General features: G+C 40.6%; 2 protein-coding genes, 1 long non-coding RNA gene and 1 other non-coding gene across 8 annotated transcripts in view; 2 read left to right on the top strand and 2 right to left on the bottom strand.

Moving 5' to 3' along the window:
- The window catches only part of LOC139768963 (uncharacterized), a 510,605-nt gene that overhangs the window by 36,790 nt on the left and 448,107 nt on the right, over positions 1-25,708 (bottom strand). The gene's annotated exons all lie outside the window — the stretch shown is intronic.
- On the top strand, positions 1,068-6,280 carry LOC139768747 (uncharacterized). 5 transcript variants are annotated; one of them, XM_071699279.1, is made up of 7 exons: positions 1,068-1,142; positions 3,611-3,853; positions 4,082-4,320; positions 4,399-4,507; positions 4,654-4,881; positions 4,967-5,426; positions 5,957-6,280. In XM_071699279.1, exons 2-6 carry the CDS (start codon positions 3,749-3,751, stop codon positions 5,423-5,425), a joined length of 1,140 nt encoding a protein of 379 aa, XP_071555380.1. In that variant the 5' UTR covers positions 1,068-1,142; positions 3,611-3,748; the 3' UTR covers position 5,426; positions 5,957-6,280. The 5 variants fall into 5 exon arrangements, with proteins under 5 accessions (XP_071555380.1, XP_071555404.1, XP_071555386.1 ...); XM_071699303.1 differs by having other exon boundaries at positions 4,082-4,314; positions 4,666-4,881; positions 4,967-6,280; XM_071699285.1 differs by having other exon boundaries at positions 4,082-4,314; positions 4,967-6,280.
- On the bottom strand, positions 24,254-24,327 carry Trnai-aau (transfer RNA isoleucine (anticodon AAU)). The gene has a single exon. It is a non-coding gene; the product is annotated as a tRNA-Ile (tRNA).
- Positions 24,615-25,700, top strand: LOC139768117 (calaxin). The gene is made up of 5 exons (XM_071697995.1): positions 24,615-24,741; positions 24,855-25,015; positions 25,093-25,173; positions 25,315-25,425; positions 25,512-25,700. The coding sequence occupies exons 1-5, from the start codon at positions 24,615-24,617 to the stop codon at positions 25,698-25,700; spliced, it is 669 nt and encodes a 222-aa protein (XP_071554096.1).

The raw sequence follows: 25,708 nt of genomic DNA, 5'->3' as shown, positions 1-25,708 counted from the left end.
TTGTTAATTTATCTTTCAAAATAACAGTAAAATTACTGCAGTGTAAAAAAACAACGTTAGCGATCGCACGTATATTCATTCATTATAAAAAAATCTGCATGATATAACGTGTCGTTTGATTCGCTGCTCGAAACGTTTCTTCATCGAAATCGTAAAAAATGCTTTTCGCGTGGCTCTTGACTCGCTTCTTATCTCAACCTGTGCTAAGACGCCCGTGCTAAGATAGTAGCGGCAGTGACGGAGACCAGAAAACGAAGAAACTGAAGACAAGACAATGACCGCTGTTCAAACATGTTCGGACTTCAAACGACCGCCGGCGTATCTCTCGATGCGGCTGCACGTGCATTAGCGGTTCGCAACGGCGAAGGAAAGTGCGCCTCCATAGTGTCGTATCCTTTCGAGCCTCGGCCGAAGAACATCCGGCATCGTAGTTAATAAAATATTTGGGAAGGATGTTACGGAACGGTGCAGACGCGGCGAAGCCTTTCATTTGTAAGGACATGCCGAAATTAGTATATCGGAAGCAACGACGAGAGATACATGGTAAAAGGAGAATATTTTGCTAGGATCAAACCGCAGCGCGAATGTCCAAACACTGGCCTTGCAAGCTGCGTTTTTAACCCTAACATATAGGATTATATATCTGTAGTTTGCTGAAAGAGACTTCCTTAAATTGTGTGTGTGTGTGTGTGTGTGTGTGTGTGTGTGTGTGTGTGTGTGTGTGTGTGTATGTGGTTTGGAGTATATCTTCCTACTTATATTTCTTCTATATCATAGTAGAGTTCCTATAATAAGAGTTAGGATACACCGTTATGTCTCACTCCCATTAACTTCTTGTCTATAAATGGTGGGCCAATCAAAAATCCAACCTGCGATGTCCTAACTTTTATCATCGGGTACAGCCAAAATGCGGGCATGACCACTATCATCTTTCTCTCTGCTTTTATTATAGGAACTCTATATCGTAGGGGAGATGAAGGAGAGTTGCCACTGAGTTGGTATCGGTAGAGAGTTGGAGCAGAGTTATTTTCTTTGTAATAGTTGGTAGTATACTTTTGACCAGAATACAGTTGGTTATCTTCGATGTGACACGTGTGAAGACTTTGTTGACTACGTTGTAAAGAACTCAGTTTTAATTCAAGGTAAGTAACACCATTTTTTACTTTTGAAAGTAATTATTTTCCTATTTAATATTCGTGATATCTCTTTTGATTGGCTACATTTCAGAAGAACCTCATTCAACACGTTCTAATATGTAGTTCTTATGGCTCGTCTACAATAGTCGTAAGGTGCTTTTAGATGGGAGCGTCGAGCGTCGAGCGTCGAGCGTCTAGCATCAATACCCTTGCGTAGATGTCTAAACGTGCAGATCATGTTTTCAGCTCAAGATTCTGAATAAAATGGCTACTGACTAGAATTAGCGTCAAGACGCTGAAATCTGCACGTTTAGACATCTGCGCAAGGGTGTTGCGCGCGTGATTAACGCTTGACGCTCGACGCTCGATACTACGATGTAATTGCATCTTAAGACGTAAGCAGTAAGCTGTTGACCAATCACAGTAAATTATTCTTGAATTGTAAAAATCGCATTAGGCAATAGCTTACTGCTTACGTCTTACTGCATACTCTTGCGGCTATTATAGACGAGCCGTTAAGCTTTACAGTACAAAAAAATCTGATTTTAATCTTTAACTTAAAAGTTTTAACAATCGTTTTAATTTAAAGAAGGGAGAGTTGGGACATTGAATTGAGGGAAAACTGAGGAGAGACGTCCCAGCTATTTTATTTCTTTAGCTAAATTTATTTTAATTTTTGTGAAAATAGAGAGAGAGAGAGAGAGAGAGAGAGAGAGAGAGAGAGAGAGAGAGAGAGAGAGAGAGAGAGAGAGAGAGAGAGAAAGAGAATAACTATTGCTTATTTTTGTGCTACTTTCAAATTTTATCTTCTCATTATGAATATATTAAATTATTAGAATATAAGAAATGTTTAATACTTTATTTTAATACTTATATTGCTGAACTATGTTTCATAGATGATGCGTAATTATCATAAATTTTAGTGCTAATATTAAAAGAAATAAGTGTGCATTAAAAATCATAGTACAATTATTTCTATTATTTTGTCCCAAGTCTCCCTGATATGGGGGGAATTAGAACAAAATTTAATTTTACCATTTATTTTATTGTATTCTTATTTATTAAGAAAGTTCTATAACTCAAAATATATAAAAATTACCTCTGAATACAATAAGAAATCAATTCCACTTGTTGGGGATAAAATTTTGAAAAACAAAAGCTACAAAACATAAAATGTCAAAATTGTCTTCCCTACAAATTGTACATTTTATTTTTCTCTAATTTAGTGAAATTTATAGTGAGTCTGGTTATCACTTTTTGAACTTCTTTTTATAAGAGAACTTAACACTTTGAGAGTTTTTAAATATTTTTTTTAATGATCGTGACTTTTATTAATCACGAGCTCAGCGTCCAGCTGGAATACGCCGCACGCGCTCTCAACGGGCAGCTGGCGCAGTGTCGAACACGTTGTTGAATTTTATCGCGCGCGTACGATTTTATTTTTAAGTCGGTCCCAAGAGTGGCGACGCGCATATCTGCATACGCCGAAGATTCATCCACCGAGTTGACTGACGAGCGCCGCCCTCCCCTAATCGTTCGATCGCCAAAAAATTTACAAAAAAGGCGCCACGCCGTGCGCGAGGACGACAGGGGACGGAGAAGAGAAAGGGACCAGGTTACGGAGGAGAGTCCCAAGAAACAAACTGAGACGAAACTCTCCCTCCGTACCCGGGCACCGCCCTTGCACTCCACCCATCCATCTCCGCCGTGCATATATTTTTGGGCGGCTAGTTTTTCCCCCGAGGGAGATTTATCATGTCCCTACGCCTCTTCTCTCGCGGGCTGCTCCATCAGTGCCCGACGTGTGGCAGGGAATAATTGGCAGAGCGGAGGAGTGGCCACATCGTACTTCAGAAACTAGTTCGGAGATAGCTCGTGGGAGCAGAGTAGCTCAGTTACGGAGAAAAACGATAATTCCCGCAAATATAGATAAAGTAATCTGCGAAGCCGAAAATTGCGTATTTGATATTTGCCTGTTAATTTAAGTAGATTTTTATGCAAACTTTTATGCTAATATTATCGTGTCGTAAATAATGAAAAAATCAGATTCTTTTGGCTGGATAAAAATTTTTTCACTCATTTGTTAAATAATAAAGAATTAGTCTAAAGAAAGTGCAATGATTAAAAGAGACGTATATCACGAAAAAATTTGAGAAATTTATATTTCTCAGATTTCTTACTAAATTTTTGCTCATGCAAATATGGATAAGTAAAACCTCTCAATAGCTATCATCTTCAGACTCGATAGTCTCTCAATGGTCCCAATAGTCTACGCATGCGTCATTTAAGGAATGTAGGGCCAATAGAGATAAGAGTGGGAATAAAAAATCAGACTATTCTGAGGCTAGGTTACATGGAAGGAAAACTATTGAGAGGCGACAGACACTTCAGGGACGGCTATTGAGAAGTTTTACTGTAGCCAGATATTAAATTGTTCATCTCTTTTCTGAAATATCTATAACTTTCTCCTTCAGAAACGCGTTGAACAGGGCAAGAGAATTGTCAATACGGCATTGTCTGCTACGGTGAATAATAAATATCACGAGGTCGTTACAAAGGCGCTCGAGCGAGCAGTCATTCGATATTGGTTCGCTTGAATACATCATCTAGAAATGTCGCAAGAAACCAAAAAGGAGTTAAAGCCGAATATGGCCATGGGAGAATTTGCCGAAGAGTTTACACGTCTAATCATTCGTTATACGAGAATTCCAGTGAACGTAAGTATTCGCTCGATTAAAAATCATTATTCTACACGAGAGTAAAATATAGTCGATATGAGAGAGAGTGTCAATATGCATGGCTGTTATTTTATTTGTACATGTTTACACGTACGTATGTGTGTTTAACGAGTACAAGTTATCGCAAATACGGTGAAATTTTTCATATAATCTCGTATTCGTATAATCTTTCATATAATCTCGATGATTATTACGCGTGCCTTTCAGGACGATCTATCGAAAAAGCCTCCCTTGTTTTTAAGCAGTGGAGATCTAGTGTTCACCATACATCATGTGCTTCATGCACTCAATATAAAGGGCTTCTATAGTGAGGCTGAGAAGGTTGAAAGAGAAATGTATTTATTAAAAACATCCAATGGCGCAAATGCTGCTGATATTCCAGAAACATCGGTCGTTACACATAACAAACACGAATTTGAGCAACCAGATATTGAGAAAACGTACAGGTTATTTTGAAACTTTAGTTTATGGTCTGACGGTTATTTATAAATATATATTTCTTATAACGACAGTGTTATGTTTAGATTTCAAGATGTTTTTACGGATGATGATGCTTCTGTTTTTTCTGACACCTCAAAAGCTAGTAAAGAGGAACAAGAGAATTCTGTCAGTACATTGCAAAACGGTAAAAAGGTAAATTTCGTTATTTTTTTTAAACTGTTATCCGTTGCTATTAATTGGTGAGTAATTTGACTTTCATGTATACATAGCTGGCAAATTAATTCTGATCATTTGGTTGTCTAGCACGTTACTAATTTCAATTTATCATTTATCTATAGTTTATTTCACAGTCGAATCCTGCGATCTGCATTAGCAACATTAGTAGATCTGATACTTTTGTTCGCGAAGAAAGCCAACAAGTCAACGCCGAAGACCAGGAAGATGTTTTCGAAGATTTTACAAATGAAATTGAAATGGATGATTTATCAAGTGATAATTTTCAAACATTAGTGAGCGAATTACAAAAGTCCACTAGGGACATCATGGTGAAGCTGAGAAATTTAGAAGTATAATTTAGAAATATAACTTTAAGATAAGATATCTGTATAACGAAATATATATTATTTGTGCGTGCATTCATTTATTTTACAGCGATTGCCGCAATTGATAAGATCAAAAAAAGTTACAGCAAAAGTTAATCAACCGCCTGTGCCTAGTGGTCATTCTAGTCCTCATCGCACTTCAACTATGAACATAACAAAGGTGCTACCTAACATTGGCAGGTCAAGTTCCGCCTTCCCTAAAATACCAACATCTCCTAAGTTGCTCACTACAGAAAGTGGAAATATTTCCGCGAGACGTAAAAGTACTGGCGGAATCGGGACTAAAGCATCTATTGGAAAATCTAACAAATCCAAAATGGATTATTCGGTTACCCAAAATGGATCATCAAATCTGACATTATTAGCACATAACAAGGTATCACCAGGTTCATCTGTTGAATTTCAACCTAAGTTTACGAAAAATCCGAAATACGCCCATATTCAAAGCACTATACCAAAAGCAATCAGTCAAAAGAAAAAGATGCATGATGATAAGACATCAAAATAAAGTAATTAAAATGATTATATATTTATATATTAAGAAACAATTTTAGTGTGAAATACATTTATGCGTTATACCATGCATGAATGCATGTATTTGCTTAATGATTTGTGTTCACAAACTTATATATTTATAAAATTGTTTAATGTGTTACTTATATATATTTATGCAATTTTTTTGTGATAAATTTGCAAGACTTGTAAAAATTGATGAAACAGTATGGCATTCTTTTTTTAAATGCTAAGAACATATTGTCTTTATTATTAAATATTTACTTTATTAATATGCCTTTATTGTTAAATATTGTTATATTGGTAAATTTTTACACATTACGGGTTTGTTATATTTAAATTTTATAAATATTAATGTAAGTCATTAAGTAAATACCTTCACTTATACGTGATGTTTGGCAGTCTGGTGCGTCTACCGTATGATTTCTAGCGCATGAATTTGTCTGTCATAAGCTAACTTCTGATATGAATTTTTGTTTACTTTGCTATTGCTAAATATCGAACACTTTATATATTCTAACCGTAGCGGCTGTGTGAAAATGGAGGTATCGAGTGCGACGGAAATTGTTAAACTGATCTCCGTTGTTTGATCTCAGTCAAATTTGACTTAAAATGTCGTCGCAAGAATAAACGTGCGAATTTCTACGCTGTAATTTTCGAATGTGAGACCTTCTCTCGTCATAATTTTTATCTCATACAAAAAAATCCAAAAATATAATTATTTTATATTCGTACATCAACAAAGAATTATTGAAATGTTCTTAAATATTTTAAATTACCATTTTTGCCGATTTGAATGAAGTTCTTTTGGAAAATCAATTAAAGCTTTTAATTAAAATACAAAATTAATTTAATTCAATACTTCATTTCTTTCATCTCGGAAGGGTTAATACGGAATTCTCCCTTACCCGCTCACTGCGTGAGGCAGAGATAGCAAAATAACTATTAGTATTCCGGTCTTTAATTATAAAAATCGTGTAGGCGGTGCTTTGGCACCGTGAGCCTTCATCAATCATCCGTCAATCCACGTCCACGAAAACGATTCTTCTAGATTACACGATCTTTGCCCTTGAAAGGCAGACCTTCGTTACTAGGAAGCAGGTAATCTTGAAGCTCGTAATTAGTGCTCGTCGGGTGAAGACTATATCTTGTAGCTTTCGTGGCACTCGTTCTTTACGTTAACGTAGAAACCGCGTAATTCTATATATTATTTTATTTTAATGAATTCATTTCCATCAGAAATCCATTCCTCCGTCATCCGTCTCACAACGCGGTCTCACCGCGGATGCGGTAGCAAACTGCATCTGTCCTTAAGTGCACTCTCGGCGAAACACTCTTCAGCTTAAAAAGTGTTTCACTTGTTGACGTGTCAGCCGAGCCACTCACCCGGCGGACTCCGAGGAGCAGTCCCATCAACGACAGCGATTAGCCCCCACGATTCGCCTTAATGGCTGCCCGATCGTCCGTTCGCTTCCATCCGTTTCTCTTTTCGACGTTATTAAGTAGGCGCGAAAATGCAAAGTGAAACGGGACAGGAGGGGGACATCGTCGATCCTCCGCGCCTCGTCTCCGTCACGATATAATCGTGAGTCGCACGACCGTATATTTTATTTTTCCATTTTTATGACGCCGTTCCTCGAAGTTTTATCACGGCATATTAATGGAGGAGGAGTACACCCAACGAAAATTATATTTACAAGCGTTCGTTAGAGCTTTCGTACGGTAACAAACGGATAATTATGTGTCACCGGTCGATAAATTTATTCGATAAGTAAATGAGCGATATAAACTCGTGTTTTATATTTAATTGTAAAATTATAGGATACGTCAATGTGTGCGTTTCCGATTGCAACGATAGCAATTAGTTTTCATGAGCGCCTCTGTACAAGCGACTAGCTTCCATATACGCTTAAAACATTGAAAATGTATGGCTCCAAACTATATATATATTAAAAAAATGCATTTTAAAAGAGAACGAACAAAAAGAAATTGATAAATGCGAATTCATCAATAATACATACGTCGCCGGTACCATCTTTATTATCGTGATTCAAGGGCTGATATGGCCATGACCGTGGGCACAGCTGCCACTTTGCCGAGAAACGAATTTGTAGCTGTGCGCGCTCCATCTTTTTGTCTCATCGAATCACTTCCTGGCTCCCCCCCCCCTCCCCCTTTCTCGTTCTTTCGTTCTGCTGTAGCCCGAACGAGCCCATTTTTGGCTCGTACGTCCGTAGACGTGCGCATACGTGTGTGCATACGTGTGCGCAGCGAAGGACGTTTCTGCGGACAAACCGATTTGGCGTGCAAAAACGGATCGCATCTTTTTAAAACATACTTGAGGGCCGAAGAAGCGTCCGCAATTTCCGCCTGATGGGGTGCACAGGTGTGCGCGCGTGTGCGTGTGCATTCTTTTGTCGGCGCGTCGCGCTAACAACGGTCCTCCTTCCGCACTGCGTGGTCACGCAATGACAAATCCTATAAATCATAAAACAAACCACGCGTTTAGCCTCCGCGCTGTAGCGTAACGCGGCCGAAAAATTCCCTCTCGTCCGAAGGTACTAAATTACTCTTTTTTCGACGAACGCGTCTTCGATGCACTTGAATTTATAATAACATAAAAAGTGTACTCCTCAACAAAATTGAAGAGGCTATGAAAGCAAAGTATTTAAGCCTTAAAATAATCTTTTATTATTCTTCGTATGGTATTGTAAATTCGTATTTTGTCGTGTCCATCGATTCGAAGAAGTCCTTTCATTTTATGTTGAGGAATGTAATAAGACATCGTAATAATAATTGTATATTTAAATTGTATGTTTAATTGTGTATTTAAATCGTGCGAAATTATTAAAGATTACTTTTTATGAATAATATGAATAATCTTTGCAGATTTATATAATCTTCGTAAACATATCGGTCCTTGGTTGCTGAAAACAGTCATTTTCTTCAAGATTAATATTCCCTTTTATTCGTGACATCGCCGGCCCTTAAATAAAGCTGTCACACCGCCTTGGGATGAATTGCACCTCCGTTGCAGTAATCGCGCAATGAGACCGGCAAAGCGGACGCGGTGGTTCACAAGCGCGTAATCGCGTTTGCATGCAAAGTCACTCACGCGACCGACTCGACGGCGCGCGGCGGCGGCGGCGACGGCGACGGCGGCGCGAGTCTGCAATTTCGTGCACTCGCTCGAAAACCGGCCACCCCGACACCTGTTGTCGAAGTATACGCTTGATGATTCCCTATGCTAAGCTCGCGACGTGGCAAAAAGTCGGCCAGTCGGGCTCGTTGCGGGGCCCTGGGGGCGATCGGAAGCGGCACGGGGCGAGCGAAAGGGGGGCAGACTATGGGCGTTCTTTCCCCACCTCGTTGGAGCCCTACTCGATTCTTACGTGTTCGTAAAAGTATCGACTTGAAGGGGACAGGGAAAGAGGGGGGGGGGATGATTACGCGCGTCTTTTTAACACAAAAGGCTCGAAAACCAACACCGAAATACGACGAGCAGCGGCGCGCCCTGTAATCGACAACGTCCCAGACCCGGGCTCTCCCTTCGTGATGAGACAACCATTTTCAAAATTGCGATAGTCGCCTGCAAATAAGGCGAGAGATGGGCACCGCAGCCGGACGTTGTAGCTAACCGAGGGCCTCTCGTGGCCGAGTTATTATTTGTTTTTGCCCCGGGGGACCATCACGGTGCTTATCGAGTCACCGTTTGCTTCAGCTGCAACGGAACGTTACGCCCAGTTTCGAAAAAAAAAAAACAAGAAAAATCGTCCGTCCCGTTGGACAACATACACGTGGGAGTCGCAATTTTCGTCGCCCAAAGTATGATAATACATCTTTTGCGTTTCAAAGGTATTGATTGACATATCGATTAAAACTATTTTTTATATTTTTCTCATGAGAATCAGAAGACATGTACAAATAGGTATATATTTTAAGTAAGATAATTCCATTCTCTATCATATACTCCACTTTGTATTGCATGATCTGTAAACGCAATCGAGAATCTGTTACATTGTCGAGAATTATTGTTTGAAAGCAGAGATTGCAGAAGAAAATCACCCGGCATTCCTTGATCATTGATCTTAGCAAATTTGTAATCCACTGGTCGATCAAACCGCTAGTTATGATACATCGCGCAAACTATACTAGAGCGATACGAAAAAAATGACGTAGGCGCGAATCGAGCAAAATTGGCGAGGAACCATTCAAGACTTGGATTCGGCTGCAATCTCTGCTCCGGGGCATTGGCGGCTCTCGAGCGATAATTGATATCACCTGCCATGTAAATATCGGGTATCGTCGTTTGCCGAACCTGTCGGCGGAAAAAGGGGCCAGGGCAAAAGGAATTGTCGAACGCAACCGCCGGTGAGATAATTACGTGTTGGTTTTAGAAAAGGGGGAAGCACCGGTTAATTCCACGCTTCGTGGTCCGCGCAAAAAGCCGCCTGCGGCCACGAGTTCCTCTGTTCAAATTAGGCGACGCGCAGTGTGAGAATCTCAGCTAGAACCAGAACGCAGATCGAATTCTAGACTTCCAAATGTGTCAGTATTGTAGAAAGATGTGGAATGTTAGGCGAACGAATATAACCGCTAAATTCAATAACAAATTAATATCTTTATATATAATTATCTCTATGTATGTAATTATTATATGCAAATACATGTTTCAAAATATTAAAATTATCGTTATAAAATATTGCTACCTACATTTAAAATATAGTGCTAGCACATAATCTTTTTCGCTCGCAGTTTTATATCCATTTTGTGTTATTTTATCATTGAAAATCATCTCGATCTTATAGAACAGCGCGGTTTGGTGGAGCATTGTAAACTTTCGGCTGGCCAATGATTTGTGTGCCGGTCCGATAAAGACCGGCGAACGCCTACCGTTTTGTAGTTCCGGCGTTCTTATGTTGTGCATAACACCTTGGCCGTGAGCCGCTTAGCACCTCGGACGCCATACGGTTTAAGACAGTTCGCATATCTCGATCTCGCTCTCAACACCTTCCTTATCGATGATTCCTTTTATGCTCCCGTAATGACACGCTTCTCGGCATGCCTGCGGTGGCGGATGCTGTTAAAAAATAGACAGAAAGGAAGCACGACGTTTGTTTAGCAACACGATAGTTTCAGCAGGGAGTAGAAGGTAAGAGAGACCGGTATCAAGTCCTTTCGATTTATTCCGAGAACGCTAATGTTGAAGAAGCTGAGCAAAGAGCAACGTATTTTCAATTTTTATGCAAAAATGCTTCAACAAAAAATATATGTAGTATTTTGAATGATTCTTCTTCTGAATTGCATTTAACATGTTCGCTATACAGAAAAAAAGAAGTATCAAATCAACACTTATATACTCGTGTATACGCAACAATCTATAATCTTGAAATGAGATTTGAGATTATATTGCGTTAAATGAAGAAAACCTGCCTGAATGAGGTCATTTATATAGTTAAACGAAGTTTTATATAGTTCAAAAGAAAACATATTAAAATTATTATAAGAAGATTATACATTGTTGCGTATACATATACGAGTATATAAGTATTGATTTGACTTCTTTTTTCTGTGTAGTTTTAAAAAAATATATACAAATCCAATAGTGTTTACAATTTAAAAGATACAATCTCAATTTGTTTCTTTTTAGCTGCACCTATCAATGTATAGAATGATCCAGTGATGATGGGATGCTTAAAATTTTTCTTTGTAAAAATCTAATGCGTCACTTCAGAGCTTCTGTTTTATTCGATTCTTTAAGATTTGACGTTTCGATAATTAGGTAAGCGTCCTTAGATCGCAATTATCTATAATTAACGACACAAAAACGTATTTTAAAGATGCCCATCTAAAAAGCTTCGGAACGAATCTCATCCCACACGTTTTCGCGTATCAAGCTTAGAAATCTTCGATCGACCCCATGTCAAAACTTAACGTGCAAGTAAGAAATGGTTGAGCGAAGGAAAATCCTGTCTGGAGATAGACGTCATGGCTGTCATTTTTGATTTAGGTCTTAGATAACCGATTCGAAGCGTTGATAACGGAAGAGTTTGAACGGCGGTCTGTAATTAACAATATTAAAGGTAAATTTGCATCGCGGCGGGGGAGGAGCGAGCGACCGCATTGTGCATTCTTGGTAGTCTTGCCACCGTATATGATAAGTTGTAATTAAACTGATTGGCACGTGAGATACGCGTGATGTCGTGAAGAATATGCATTAACACGACGAGATCGGAGGTTATCAAAGAAAGTAGGGAAGTATTGCGGTACTAGGACATTAGTGGCGATATAATTATCGGGTCTGTAAAGAACGCTATTGATTATTTATTGGCGCAAATTGCGCGTCTCTGATCGACTTCTTTCGTGGAAGAGCATCATTCGCGAAATCGCGAAGATACATGCTTCAAAGATGAATTGCCAAAGTTTTATCGGTATGGCTCTTCGAGAGAATTAAGAAAGGGCATTAAAATTATTAAAATTTATGTCGCCAGACGGCACGCTCGCTCGTTAGTTTGCCGCGTACATTAACGATCGTCCATAAAGAGTGGCCCCTCGAGCCAGAGATCAGCGATCGAGATCGGTCTTCGTTATCTTCTTAAACAAATTGCACTTAACCACTCGTCGCGGAGCGTTGCGCCTACTCTCGAGCGTCAAAAAGTCACTGTACGCCGCCCTCTTTCTGTCCCTGTTCGCGACGACGCGCCCCTCGGACGCGAAAGGGCGGTCGCGGGAATCGGCGAAGCGTGCTCGTAAAAAACTGCGGGTCCGCTATTTATGGCAGCTTAATTAATTCCTATGTGTTTTCGGCCACTTCCCATGCACAACGCCCCCCCTCCGCGCGTGTCTTTATGGCTCTTCATGAGATATAAATGATCTGATAAAATGTTTAAGCGCCGTCGCGCCCTCCGTCTCCCATTCGGAACGCTATTATTACAGAAAAACAAAACTGCCTGTAGAAGCCGCGGGAGACGCGCCATAAAGGGTGCATCTCGGCTTTCCGTTCCTCGTCGCTCAGGATATCTCATGCATATTCATAGTTTAAAGGGGGCATTCTTAGAAGCCGTTGGGACCGAATCGCCGTTCATCTCGCGATACATTCGATTAAAAACGCGGGAAAGGTACTTAACTATTTCTGAATACCGCGCGCAACCACGCGAGTTTATTGCCGATGTAACGCGCGGCGTGTGTCGGAGGCCTTCGAGCTGAGTTAAGTTTTCGATTAAGGAAAACGAAATATTGCTTCTCCAGCTCGCCGACGCTTCGGCGCGGCTTTTGGTGCTCGCTCTTGTACTCCGCCAGTATCGATTTACGCGCGCTGTCCACCGTGGTCCACAGTGGTCCACTTAATGAAGAGATACGTTCAACGTAGCGTTCATTTCGCTCACGCGACGAGTGTCGCGAAATCTCATACGCGCCGAAGAACGCCTCTCCCTTAGTCTCGTCCTCGTAAACAGACTCGCAAATCTCTTCTCTTCGTGTTCGAACTCGAAGCGTCATCCATCGAAGCGACGTGACGTCGTCGTCGTCGTCGTCGTCGCGACAACCGCAACAGCCGCGTTCTCTCACATCCGTCGACTGACTTTATTGCGCAATGCTGCGAAGCACGCGCGAAGCAGCAGCGCGCCGGTGTAGGTGAAGGTGCAGCCGAGTCGAGTCCATGAATTCGCATAAAATTAGCATTCTCCGACGCCGTACGTAGCTTCCCACGGTTGCGGCACGCATATAGGTACCTACGAGGCTAGCCTACGTGGAATAATAAGGAGTATCCTCTCGATCGCGCCTCTTCCGCGAATCGCAGACGGACCGTGCAGGATCTACTCGTAGAATGGGGAAAGAGACAGAGAGGGAGAAAGAGCGCGGAACGAGGAATTCTCTGTTCGTGTGTGTGTCGCTCGTTTGCCTTCATATCGCTTGCGATAAAGAATCGTAAAGCGTGAGATAATCGATAGGACTCAATAATACACCATTAATCAGTATTAATTAAATCGATTGCGCTAGAAATACATATGGATAGTGTCGGCTAATTTATGCCCGTCGAGGCTCTGTTTACGATCGCTTGCGCTTTACAGAGAGGGAGAGCGTTTCTACCTGCGGTTCTAGACCTCGCCTTACCTGTTACCTCTTACCTGTTACCTCCGCATAGGGACACGTGACACACGCGAGTGGCACGCGCGGCGCGCGCTTACCTCTTCCCGATGGCAAAACCAGTTCTCTATAGAATATAGAAATAACGTTCTCTTTTTCGTACGTTTGTCATCGATACTCAATGCGATTCGCACGCGTGTCGCGGAGTCTTGTGCATTTTCGACAAAGAAATAAGTTTCGAATTATTGACGATTGAAAGTAGGGAGAGAAGGAACCGACAGTATATAAGATTTTTGTGATACTTTAGATCTTGAATCTAGTTAAAAAAATAATTATGTGAATTAAGGAGAGATGCGGTGTTAAAAAATGCACAATACTATACAATCCGCTTACTAATATTGCTAGAGCAACGCGAGATCGAATTTAATCTTCTCAGAAGCTAAAGGAGCTTTACGAAGCTAAAGGAGCTTTACGAAGCTCATGCGTGATTGCTTGGAATAAAAACTCTTGTGCCTCTTGGTCGGAATAATGAGAGGTTACAATAACGGATCTATAATTATTGATTCCATCTTGAGCGGATTGCGAAGAGGCGAGAATAAACGGGCATAAATCAACAAAGTCGGGACATCTCTCTGCGATCTATAGACGTCTCCTTGCGATTATGCCATGGCAGTGAACGCCGTCATTCGAAAAAATTCTCCTTTCTCTTCATTTATTTACACTTCGTACGATTCCCATTGTGCAGTATTCAATGATTTTTCAGGATCCACTTGATTTATAGCTTCGACAAAAACAAATAAACATACAGCTCGATACGTTCGCTTATCTCCACCGTATTTTTATCTTGTGGAGAAATGCGCCATTCTGATCGCAGATAACTATACAGATAACGGTGATAAATATTTTTAAAAGATAGTGGGACACAGGATTTCAACGTATTATCGGATTTCTTTTCAAACAAAGTGCATTCGGCAGCTATCGAAATCCGGAAAGTTTCGAAACGTTATGACCATCGCATTCGCAGTAAAAGAAACATTGTAAGAATGGCGCGCATTGTTCCATCGCTTAGTTTCCACAATGGGAAGGATCTGGAGGTTTTCAATAGGTACGTACTCTCGAATAATCCGTAGAAAATCTACTTATCTTATATCTTTTGTATTCAAATACTCACAACAGTGTAAATGCACAGTTGACAGTTGACCGCATAAGATAAAGATAAAGAAAATATTATGAATATTTTTTGCTATCTTATCTCTCTAGGCTTTTAATATGACTTTATTTTTTTAACATAATTAATTATAATATTGGTTATTGAATGTAACTGTTACGAACAGTTAATTTTCTAAACAGTTTCATAAATGTAATGTTAATAATAGATGTAATTACGTTACCTACATGCATATTATGGCAATCGGTGATAGTGCGTTTCAGCCGATAAGCTCATTATTTTCAAAAAAGGTACATCTTGAGCGAAGAATAAGAAGACTAGAAATAAGCGAAATTATCTCGCTGTGTGCTATTACTATATGGTCAAGGAAAAGTAATGATAGAGTAATTCAAGATCAATCTCATCGATCAGCGGTCAATCGAATTTCATGGCGTCGCGTGTGATATACATGTTCGTTGCCGGTTCCATTAGCGTAATTTTCATTCGTTTCGTCTCGATCGAAAGATTTCTTCGATGTGCGCGAAACACATCCTGACAACCCACGCACTCACCTCGATACCAATGAAATCCATTGTCGAGCGGTCATGTACCGCGAGATTGAAGGTTATTATTGTTTAATACGGTCAATAAAGCTGCATTATGGTACAACCACAAATGTAAGGTTCCATGCGGATCTTAGGCTATACCAGAGGTTCTCACCGGAATGAGGACATTAATTTTATCACAGAATAAATCGATATTTTTTTGTCAGAAGAATTATTCAATAGAATCAATGATTATTTATAGAATACAGCATATCATAGAATATAATAGAATATAATAGAATATAACACAGTATATAATAGAAAAACTTTTTATATATTAATTATATTTGTGTAATATGTGAAGTTACAGCTTTAATAGTGGATAGAAGGAGTTAATTTCTGAAAATCTAAATCCAGAATGTTTTAAAAAAATTAATCGTACACATATAAGATTATTCTGGGCAAAGGAGACTTTCGCATGTCTTCTTTCTCACGTATCCCTTTGCAAAAAATACGACGAGCGCCACTGCGGTCCGTCCCGCGGCGCTCTCACAGCGAACCCGATCGTGCCTCGAAATAATCAAGATCACATTGGCCCGTCCCGGATCAAAAACATTAATTTTAAATTATCGAGATGGCACCGGTCCACTGTAACGGATAACGTACCGCGACCCCGAAGGCGTTGGTTGCATCGGGGCGATCAATGGCGCCGCTCACCGTGAGAGATTAGGCCGGACCGTGATTACCGGTACATAAATATCAAAAAAAGAAACGGGAGGCGGAATGGGCACCGCGGAGAGAAGGCGGTAAAGGAAAGGCCGCGCCTTGCTTCCAGACGAATTTCACTTTTGATATATTCCCCGTTCGCGCAGTAGTGTCACCTTCAAATTAAAAAACTTTCACGCGACTGGCCGAACTGATCCTCGCGGAATCAGTGCGAAGCTTTTATTACATGTCAACGTGATTTCTTCGAGCACATAAAGATTAATTTATTAATTTATATGCAGTTGTGGGGACATAATGAACTTTCCTCGCCTTCTTTATCTAGTGGACACTTTTCATTGAAAAGGGAGATATGTTCAACGAAACAGTAAAATTTTATTCAATTAATTTTTAAATAAATCAGTAAATACTACACAGTTTTACAAATAACTATAATAGATAACGATAATAGATGGTTTATAATTATGTTTGACTTGCGCTGCTAGAGTCACTATGTAGCATCTTGATAATAGTACTGTGCTTTGGACATTGTAAAGCAATATTGGAACAATATACTCCTATCGACCAACACCATGTTAACAAAGCAAACAGAGAGCCGAAGATACACGAGCTGCGAGTACCGGAGCTTATCTCGTCGAAGCAATTACCAACGGATAGGGACGAAATTAAAGATGCGTATCGACCATCTGCTTAGCACCATCAAATTAACACTTGTTTCAGCCGTCAATTAAACGATTGCTCGATAACGTCCCACTAATTTAACACTTGTGGCCCGGGTACAAATTTCTCTGCTAGATTTCTCTGGCCCTTTGAGAAACGTAATAAGTTCATTGTGCATAAATAAGCATATTTCATCCGGTAAAATCGTTTTAGTGGAAAAGCAATTTACATAATATCTTGAAGAAAAAAATATGTTTCATTTAGGCGTAAAGATAAAATAAGCAGAATTATTTAGTTATTTAGATGTAACATTATCGAAATATGTAATTATGATCGTTTTAATAACGTATACAGAGTGCTGAGATGAGCTTCAATAGCGTCACAGTGATTAAGTATGCAAATAAATTTCTGCGATATTTAATTCGTCGACGCTCGTTAACACCGACTCAAGACAAATTGTTTGCCTAGCATGGGCAAGCACAGGCGCGGAGGTATTTCTAATTATTCCATATGCATAGGTTTAATTAAGGACTCGGTCGCACACACGTATTCGCTTGATAAATAGTCTCGGTGGCGAAGGTTGGCGATCCGGGCATCGATTTATTCTTGGCAGGTAACCATCGCGAAATAACCATTAATTTGAAAGTTTCGGCCCAAAGACGCAATTATACAAATTATCGGATCCCGAAGGTCAACTTCGGATGAAAGTCATTACGACGAATTAACCCGTGTTATGATTACTCGTTACATGAACCCTTCCGCATTTCTCTTTCGCTTCTGCGTTTCTACGACGAAATGTTTATACTTCGTAAAATGTGAAATAGCCGAAGTTACGTACATCCGACCAGAGAATTACATCAATTGCAGTTTAAGATGCAAAAACTTAATCCAGAGAACTCCGTTCCGCGATAGGCTCGTCGGCCTTAAAAAGGATTCTTTGCAACCGGCCTTTCTTCGACACTTATCGACGTTCACCGATGATAATCCTCAATAAGGCCGCTCTCGGGTTCCTCCCGGAACACTCGCGCGCAGCAAAAGAAGATCCACGCAACGCGTCGCGTCGGTGCGAGCGCGCGACCCAGTTTCGACGGTGTATCGGTAATTTAAGATCGATAAACCTCAATCTATCGAGCCTATCCAGTTACGTGTGCAGGCTGCTGCCGATGGGATTAAAAGATTCCGCCATTCACGATAATCCTTTCTCGCGCGGCGAAAATAATACGAATGCGGTCGGAACACGACACCGTCGATCGTATATTGAATTTCCTGAATTGGCTTGAATGTGCTTGATATATTCGATAAAAAAAATGGATTAAAAATATTATGTTCCGGGACATTATATGCCGTCAGGCAGATGAGTCGCAGGATGAATTCTGTAGCCCCCCTTCACTGTCCTCGAACCCCCTTCGATTCACCTTTCGCTCGCGATGATCTTCGCGGTTAAGTTCAAAATCCTCTTTGAAAGCTTTTTCACGGTTTTACGTTTCATAAACACGGCGACGAGGCGGCAGGGCAACGCAAAGAGATCGAGGGAGAAGAGAAGACGCCAGAAACGAAAGGCTTACCATATTTTTCTGACCATGGGACAAATCCCTAAATCTTGTTTACAGGCAAATTCCATAATACGGGACATACGGGATTTAATGCGACTCCGGGCCGATTTCCGCGAAAGTCTTCTCTAAAGTGTAATTTACTACGGAAGGATTATGCGCGACGCGGAATCCATCCAACAAGTAAAGCTCCTCGCCAGACGTCTGCCAAATGCGTTCTTTACGCGTTCACAATGTGCGAATTATACCGAAAGCGTAACGGTAATCTCATGATTGAGTGCACGCTGAAAGACATCTCGAAGAAAAATCCATGAAATATTTGCTAATACATCAGATCACGGGGAACGAAACGATCACATGTCTGCATGTAATTGAAATATAATTCGCTTCTCAAATAATTTGATTTATAGAAATCGGCTTTTAAAGTTTGCAATTTTCAACGTCGGACTTCGATTGGAAGGGAGATAAAATTTATTTTGCGAAAAATCGGAGACGGGCAATGTAGATTGTGATATCGATTGGATACGACTGAGAAAACACCCTCTCTTTACCCTCTCAGCAGGATGTCTTCTGACCAGCGAAGCGTCTGCTAACAGGATTACTATGACGCGATTGTATACGCGTCAAGGAAATAGAGCGCCATTGTGGCATTCGGATACACGGATTGGGTGTAGGCCAGACTGAAAATTAGAAACGTGTTCCTTTCATTCGTATGCTAAATATTTCCTTTAAGGAAGGACATCTGCTATCTAGTCTCGTGGGATTTATCAAGAGATCTCGTGCAGGAAAAGCGCCAAAATTTCCTTATATCCATTTTATTATTTTAATTATTTTTTTCAATGTGGAATATACGCGTATATAATCGAAACATTTTAAAGGTACAGTCAGTATATCGAGAAATAGAGAAAATAAAATTTTTTCTTTTTGGGCCTCAATCTTAATATATACCTAAATAACCAGCAGGGAGAACAGAGTGGTAACAGGATAGTTAACGCAAAGGCAAACACGAATGCGTGTTTAAAAGGTCTAAAATAATTTTCTCATTTTTCTCGCTGACTTAAGCGATTTATCCATTCGATCCTCAGCTCCCCCCTCGTGCTCACTGACGGGCTTCTTCGCAACTAGACACGCCACACGTCGACGCCTACCACCATTTAAGAAACACGTCTGCGTTAGTCGAGCCCAAGCGTGGGGTGATAAAGTGATTTTTCAGCTATATGCTACATCGATAGGGGGTGATATGAACGAGCGTCCCCATATGCTGGAACGGAACGAACAGTCGTTCCCTGAGATGTGGATAACCGACATCTAACACCTCATTTGTTGGTATCTCCCGCTCATTTATAAAAAGGGTTGTACAAATTCACTCAGCGGGTAAAAATACAAACCGGAAATCGTTCGACATTCATCCGTGTCTCGGCCAAGGTACATAGTCGGTCTTATTTTTATCTCAAAGACATTAGAGAGCTCAGAAAACATGTCTAGCTCTCTGTTTGCATGAAATGTTGCCAATTTCTAAAATATCTCAAAGTAGTTCTCTTGAAATTTTATGTAATTATTTCTTTTATACATACGCGGTATTGCTTATTTATCGGCTTATTTCTTTATTCTTATTTATTACTTCGCCCAAATGGATTTACATTATGCGTGTCTATCTTCTCAGCTTTCCCACTTCTAGCATATTTACATCTATCAATATTTGGCGGCGCGCGCGTGAATATAAATGTGTTCTTGCCCAATCATCATCTTACACAAATCTGTCCGGTCACGTTCTCGGATTCCGCTCCTTGATTAGGATGGATTTCAGGCATCAGCCAGGGAGTGACTCCGCCACCCACGTATTCAATTTTCCGAAAAGCTCGGGTGTTTGGTCCATCGCTGCTCGTGAGTCTCGCAGTTGCACAAAGCCGCGGCATGACGTCCAAGGTGTTCCCATCGACAATAGCGGAATACAGCGTAGGAAAAGAAATCCCCACGGTCCCCTCTGCCCGTTGATCCCATCGATTCACGGTTCACTTAGTTCGAGTCTTCCTTCGACATTTGTCGTACAACTCACTTCGATGTTGTTACATAACGATTCTCTCTGTCCACGAGACATCAAGTCCCACCCGTTGTCGGTAAACCGGCATATATTTTTCTCGGACTGCGCTTGTGATCGTTCACGTAAAATTTTATTATGGGTAGCCCGGTTCATTTTCTTCTCGCATCTAGCAGTAGTCCGCAGGGGCTACCACCATGGGATTCCGTCGCATCGCGGCCGGTTCTTCCCATAATTATAGCCCCGAGCGAGCTCAATAGAAAGACGTTTTAAATGATGGTGAGGCACAAAAGACTTGCGTGAGAAAAGTAGATTTGAATGTTACGAATGATATATAATTAATATCAAAAAAGAGTAATTTTAGAGAAGTTATATAATCTTCTTATTTTTCGAATGTAACGTGCAATATAATTATATTATCTCAACCGTCATTTAATAGTCCTGCGTTTCATGCCGCGCAATCCTATATGCCCTTCCTGAAGTTCCATTATTCTATGCTGTCATCGAAACTAATATGGGAACAATCCGTGACACAAAATATTCTAAAATAGCCTAACGTTTCTCGAGGCTTCTCCATGGTCCAGGCTGCTCCGAGCTGGCCCACATGGAGTCACGTGGCAATAACTCTAAAATTTGATTGTAGCAGACATTGGGATAGGGGCTATCCCCAAGGCAACCGTGGTAATAGGCCCTCAACCCTCGCACCCACGCTCTTTCCGTTCTCGAACTAAGCTTCGGACCAGCTCCGCCACCACTACGTCGTAAATAAAACGAAATTGTTGACCGGTACCTTTCGGCTGGTTAAGCGTTAAACAAAGGCCCACGGGATGTCGGGCGCCATATCTTTGATCTCTGTTTGCCGAGGCATGCATCACCCGCGAGATAATCAGGAATAATTATTTGTTAGATAAATACGATCGCAGCCGGCGATAGCGCGCTAAATTTATGATGGACCGCTTGCCGTTTGTAAATGACGTAGAGGAGAGAGAGCTCGTTCGCGCGCGCCGAGCTATGAATATCGCCACTTGAAGCGACGAGCGCGAAAATTGAGCGTGTGTGTTAAGAAGTTCGCGCGAATTCGGTCTAATAATAATGAACGATATCGCGACAGCACATTTAGATACATAATTTTATTCGGCTACTTAAATAGATTAATATAAATAAATATTTAAATTATTTTTCTGAATTTCTATCGAGCATTATCTTCAACATCTTTGAAGCTTGAAAATAATAAAGGAGAGAGAAACCTCGTAGATTAAGTCACGCGTCCGAAGTGACTTTAATATCGTGTTCTACCTGCACGTGTATATTAGCGCGTGTTGACGCGTGTATGTATGTGCGTTGAGTGATAGACATGCCTCTTGCCGTGTCTGACTCTTGCGTAACGCTCGGCTAACTCGAATAGCCTTTCCGATCCTCTCGATGATCGAGCTCCGCGAGAGGATCGTTGCATCTCTACCTCGCGTTCCTGGCATACCAAGCGAAATCGACGCGTCCGCATCGCCTGGCATCGGTACGCCGATAGACGATGATTCTCATGCGGATATTTTCAAGCACATTGGACATCAAACGAATTCGCTCGATTCCCACGGTTGTTACCTAATCTTTAAATGATGGCATCACACAGATATATCATATTTGTCAGACACATTTATTCTTTTCTTCTTTTTTGCTTTCTTTTAAAATACGCGGCAATAATATATAGATTTTACTCTAAATGTATGCGGAAAGGGAGACAAGAAATAAATAAGAAGAGATAGCGCGGAAATTATTTTTCGGTTTAAGCTAATTTACATAATCCATTATAATCCTCAAATATCCTAATCCATTAGAAATTAATATTTTTTCGAAAATGTGAAATTAATTCTATGTAAAATCAATTCTTACAAAGCCCATCGAATTTATGGGTCAGAATTATTCTATTCTACACCATGGTCGATTCGGCGTTTGAAAATTTCCAGAGGGGATCCGGAGTCTACTGCGGTCTACCGTGTCGTACATCAACGTCTCGCGGAAGGTGGGCGGACGTCGCGTCAGCGGCTGACGCCCCGCGAAATTGAATCTAAAGGTCCGAGTATCCCCACACACCGTTCCTCCCCACGGAGCTGCAGGGAGGTCGCAAATCATCACCTCGCTACATTTACAACGTTAGATAGCCCAAGATTACAGTCGTTCCAGGCTCGACTATACGCTGTAGGAACACGAGGCGCCTCTCCTCGCCCTTCGTGTTCTTTCCATCGGCCGGGGATATTACAGCGCCCTTCGCGAAAGCGATCCTTCGCCGTTCTCGCGGGCTCGTTGCCTACTTAAGCGAAACAATGTGGTCCCTCGGCGATTGGCCGCGCGAGCAACGTCCAGCTCGTAAATTATCCGCCGGCGGGGACTAATGAGCTCGTAATTATAGGGATCGGGGATAAAAAAGGGCGTTCTTGCCGATGCGCGATGACGTTCGCGTTGGTGATATATCTCGGGTTCATTGTTACCTAAAATGAATATGCGAAAGTGTATCGGGACGATTTTTTTCCCAACGAAGCAGGATGGATTCGGCGGGCGACCGGCATTCCGTGGCTTCGGACTGGAGGATGCGTGAATGCGTCGGACTCGATTAGATTTAGCAGAGTGACGTGGGTTCGAGGGGGCTTCTCAAAATTATCATGGATGTTTCCGAAACAAAAATCTGTATGTCTCGCCATCGCCGTCCGACTGAAAACATCTTTAAGCCGCGCTCGCGAGATGTAAAATATTATCTACTTTCTTATTTGAGACGAAAAGTCCCACGCAAGACCACGGGTTTCTCCATTCTTATCTCCTACTTGGAAAGATTAAGAAAATACACCGTATTACGCGACCTCGCGTAAAGATCTCAGGCCATTATTTACGAACTAAGGTTTGATGATCTCGAGAGGATTAGCCGCGTATTCCGTTTGCCGATAGGCTTTGCTCCCGGACGGTCAAACAATGCGCCCTGAAGCGCGGCCATCGGGGCCGAGTCTCTCTCTTTCTATCTCTCGTATTTCTCTTAAAACGACGCGAGCGTTCAACGTGTGGCAGCAGAAAGGATTGGAGGTGGGTATTCCCTTGCTTCTTTTTTTTTTGTTCGCGAGGGACTTTGGTCTCGCACACGAAATTCCAGACATCTTCCTCCCTCTTCCTCTCGCCCATCGGCCTTACCATGTCCTCTCGCGCGGCCCGCAAAACATACAGCTAGCACATACAGATTCACTCTTTCTCGGCCGTCTTAAGCCGTTCCCGCGTTTTTACATTCTCGACGAATCCCTGCGGCTTTGTGCCCGTTTATTACGTTTGCCAACCAAATGATGTCATTAGATATACTTAGGCTGGGTTTTATTGTCGCCTTTTATGCCGGTCGGACGGCTTCCGTGAAACGAATTCGTGCTGAGCGTTCACGACTCATCGGTTATCACACCGAAATTCGTTCGCTGTCTCGCTCACGTTTCTTGGACAGGCAGTCTTAGAGCTTTTTTTTCCTTCTTCTCACGGCCACGTGAGAACCAGCTATACTGTTTTATTGCCTTTATATTGCCGGATATTTCGTGGCAGCTTTTCGTGTGAGATTACGCGTTCCCCTGTACTCTGTACATGCCATGCGTATCTTTTTACGATAAGTCTTTGTGCGTTACATGCATCTCGAATGCAACGAAATCCGTCTGAAGTCTAAGGTATCCATGGATTTTAAAACACGAAAAACTGACACGGTTGTCCGATTAATTCTACGAAGCTGTTACGAAACTGATAAAAATAATTCAGAAAATTAGATTTTATTACATGAGAATGGAAAATTGCAAAATTGTTGTGATATCTTTTGATAGCACGACACACATCGTCATTAAAAAATATTTGTTGATAATCATTATCTCTGTTTAAATAATCTTTATTTCTATTTTGAACGTTTCTTAATCAATTTCATGATAATCTTCGTACTCTTTCGAACGCATAAGCGTCGAAATAAGTATTTATCTCAGTTAGTCGTGAAAATATTAAATTATTTGTACATTGAAGATAGCTGTTATCAAAAAGGTGCTAGAATTACAGAAAATTTTGGAAAAAAATAACATGGCCCATGAGGGGATCGAACCCGCGACCTTCGCGTTATTAGCACGACGCTCTAACCAACTGAGCTAATGGGCCTGTTGGCTACAGGTTACAACTTTAGTAATTTGTGTCAGATCGTGACATACTTGTCATTTAAATGTAAATGCAATTATTAGAAAAGTAATTTATTAAATAATAATCGCCAAATAAATGTAAAATCGAAATGTTAACATAACAGAATATATAACAAGATATTCTATAATAAATGATTAAGAAATGTATTGCAGAATTGATTGTCTTCTTTTTCAGCTATATTGACATTTCTGCTCATCAAAATTCGTTAGATAAATTTATAAGTGTAGATTTAAATTTACAAGAGCAAAATGCCGGCCGAATTGCCCGTTGACTTGTTAAATAAACCTTTGTCGGAGATTGTTTTTAGAAGAAAAAATAATGCTTTATTCAAGAAACTAGCGCGAAAGACTCACTTCAATGTGAGGGAAGTCGAAGGTTATTTAGTAAAATAAAATAAATATATCATTATACATATTAATCTATTCTTTAATTTAATATAATTTCTATATATGTTCAATAAATTTTACCGCTGATTAATTTTACCGTAGCGTTAGCTGTTATACATAGAAAAATAACACAAACTTTGGGTCCTATGACAAGATTGGTGTTTAGAGATGTTTTACATTCTGGTTTGGATTTTACTGAAAATATTCGGCATCTATATATCGATAGAATATTCTCTGCGTTTGACAAGAAAAACGTTCTGCAAGTATGAAAAATTAACGTAAGGTATACCTAATAATTTATATTTCTATGGTAATTGAAATTATAATAATGTGGATATAGATTCATTTAGAACAATGGATAGAAGGACTCTCCACAATTCTTCGCGGCAATCTGAATGAAAGGATACATTTCGCTTTTACTGTAATCTTCTATAGTATTCTAATTATTTAAGAATTGATTTTACATCCCCATTTTTTACAAACTTAAAATTACTTTAATATCTTTGAAAAATTCGGAAAGGATTAAGCTTTAATTAAGAATATTAATATTTATGAAATGCAGATATACGATTTTATGCATACTAACAAATTGAAGAAAGAACAAATATTTCCGTCAATGCGAGGTTGCTTGATCAAACTGCAAACAGACGAAGATCCCGACGATGCTGTAAAGGTTAATTAATTAACAATAGATAAAGTCTAGAGCTGTAAACACATAAAGTTTACATAAAATAATAGTAAGCATTTATGGCGTCATAGGATTTGATTGATTCACTGTTGAAAAAGCTCGACGTCGATCGCGACGGTGTAATATCCGAAGAAGAATTTCACAGGGCTATAAAAGAGAGAAACCTACTGCTGTTAGAATGTATGGGACCGGTGTTCCCGTCTAGAGTAGCGCGACGAACATTCCTGAGTACTTTTACGGATCGACTCGGGCGATTTTGATCCGTACG

Source organism: Temnothorax nylanderi, unplaced genomic scaffold (genome assembly GCF_030848795.1).
Source record: "Temnothorax nylanderi isolate EJ_2023f unplaced genomic scaffold, tnyl_v1.0 TNYL_tig0002_pilon, whole genome shotgun sequence".
Taxonomy (NCBI): Eukaryota; Metazoa; Arthropoda; class Insecta; order Hymenoptera; family Formicidae; genus Temnothorax; species Temnothorax nylanderi.
This window is presented reverse-complemented; position numbering and strand designations above follow the sequence as displayed.

Coding starts and splice junctions, on each gene's coding strand:
- LOC139768747 (XM_071699279.1), top strand. CDS start 3,749: ATGTCGCAAGAAACCAAAAAGGAGTTAAAGCCGAATATGGCCATGGGA. Junction 3,854..4,081: donor ATACGAGAATTCCAGTGAAC/GTAAGTATTCGC, acceptor CGTGCCTTTCAG/GACGATCTATCGAAAAAGCC. Junction 4,321..4,398: donor GATATTGAGAAAACGTACAG/GTTATTTTGAAA, acceptor TGTTATGTTTAG/ATTTCAAGATGTTTTTACGG.
- LOC139768117 (XM_071697995.1), top strand. CDS start 24,615: ATGCCGGCCGAATTGCCCGTTGACTTGTTAAATAAACCTTTGTCGGAG. Junction 25,016..25,092: donor ACAAGAAAAACGTTCTGCAA/GTATGAAAAATT, acceptor ATGTGGATATAG/ATTCATTTAGAACAATGGAT. Junction 25,174..25,314: donor GGATACATTTCGCTTTTACT/GTAATCTTCTAT, acceptor TATGAAATGCAG/ATATACGATTTTATGCATAC.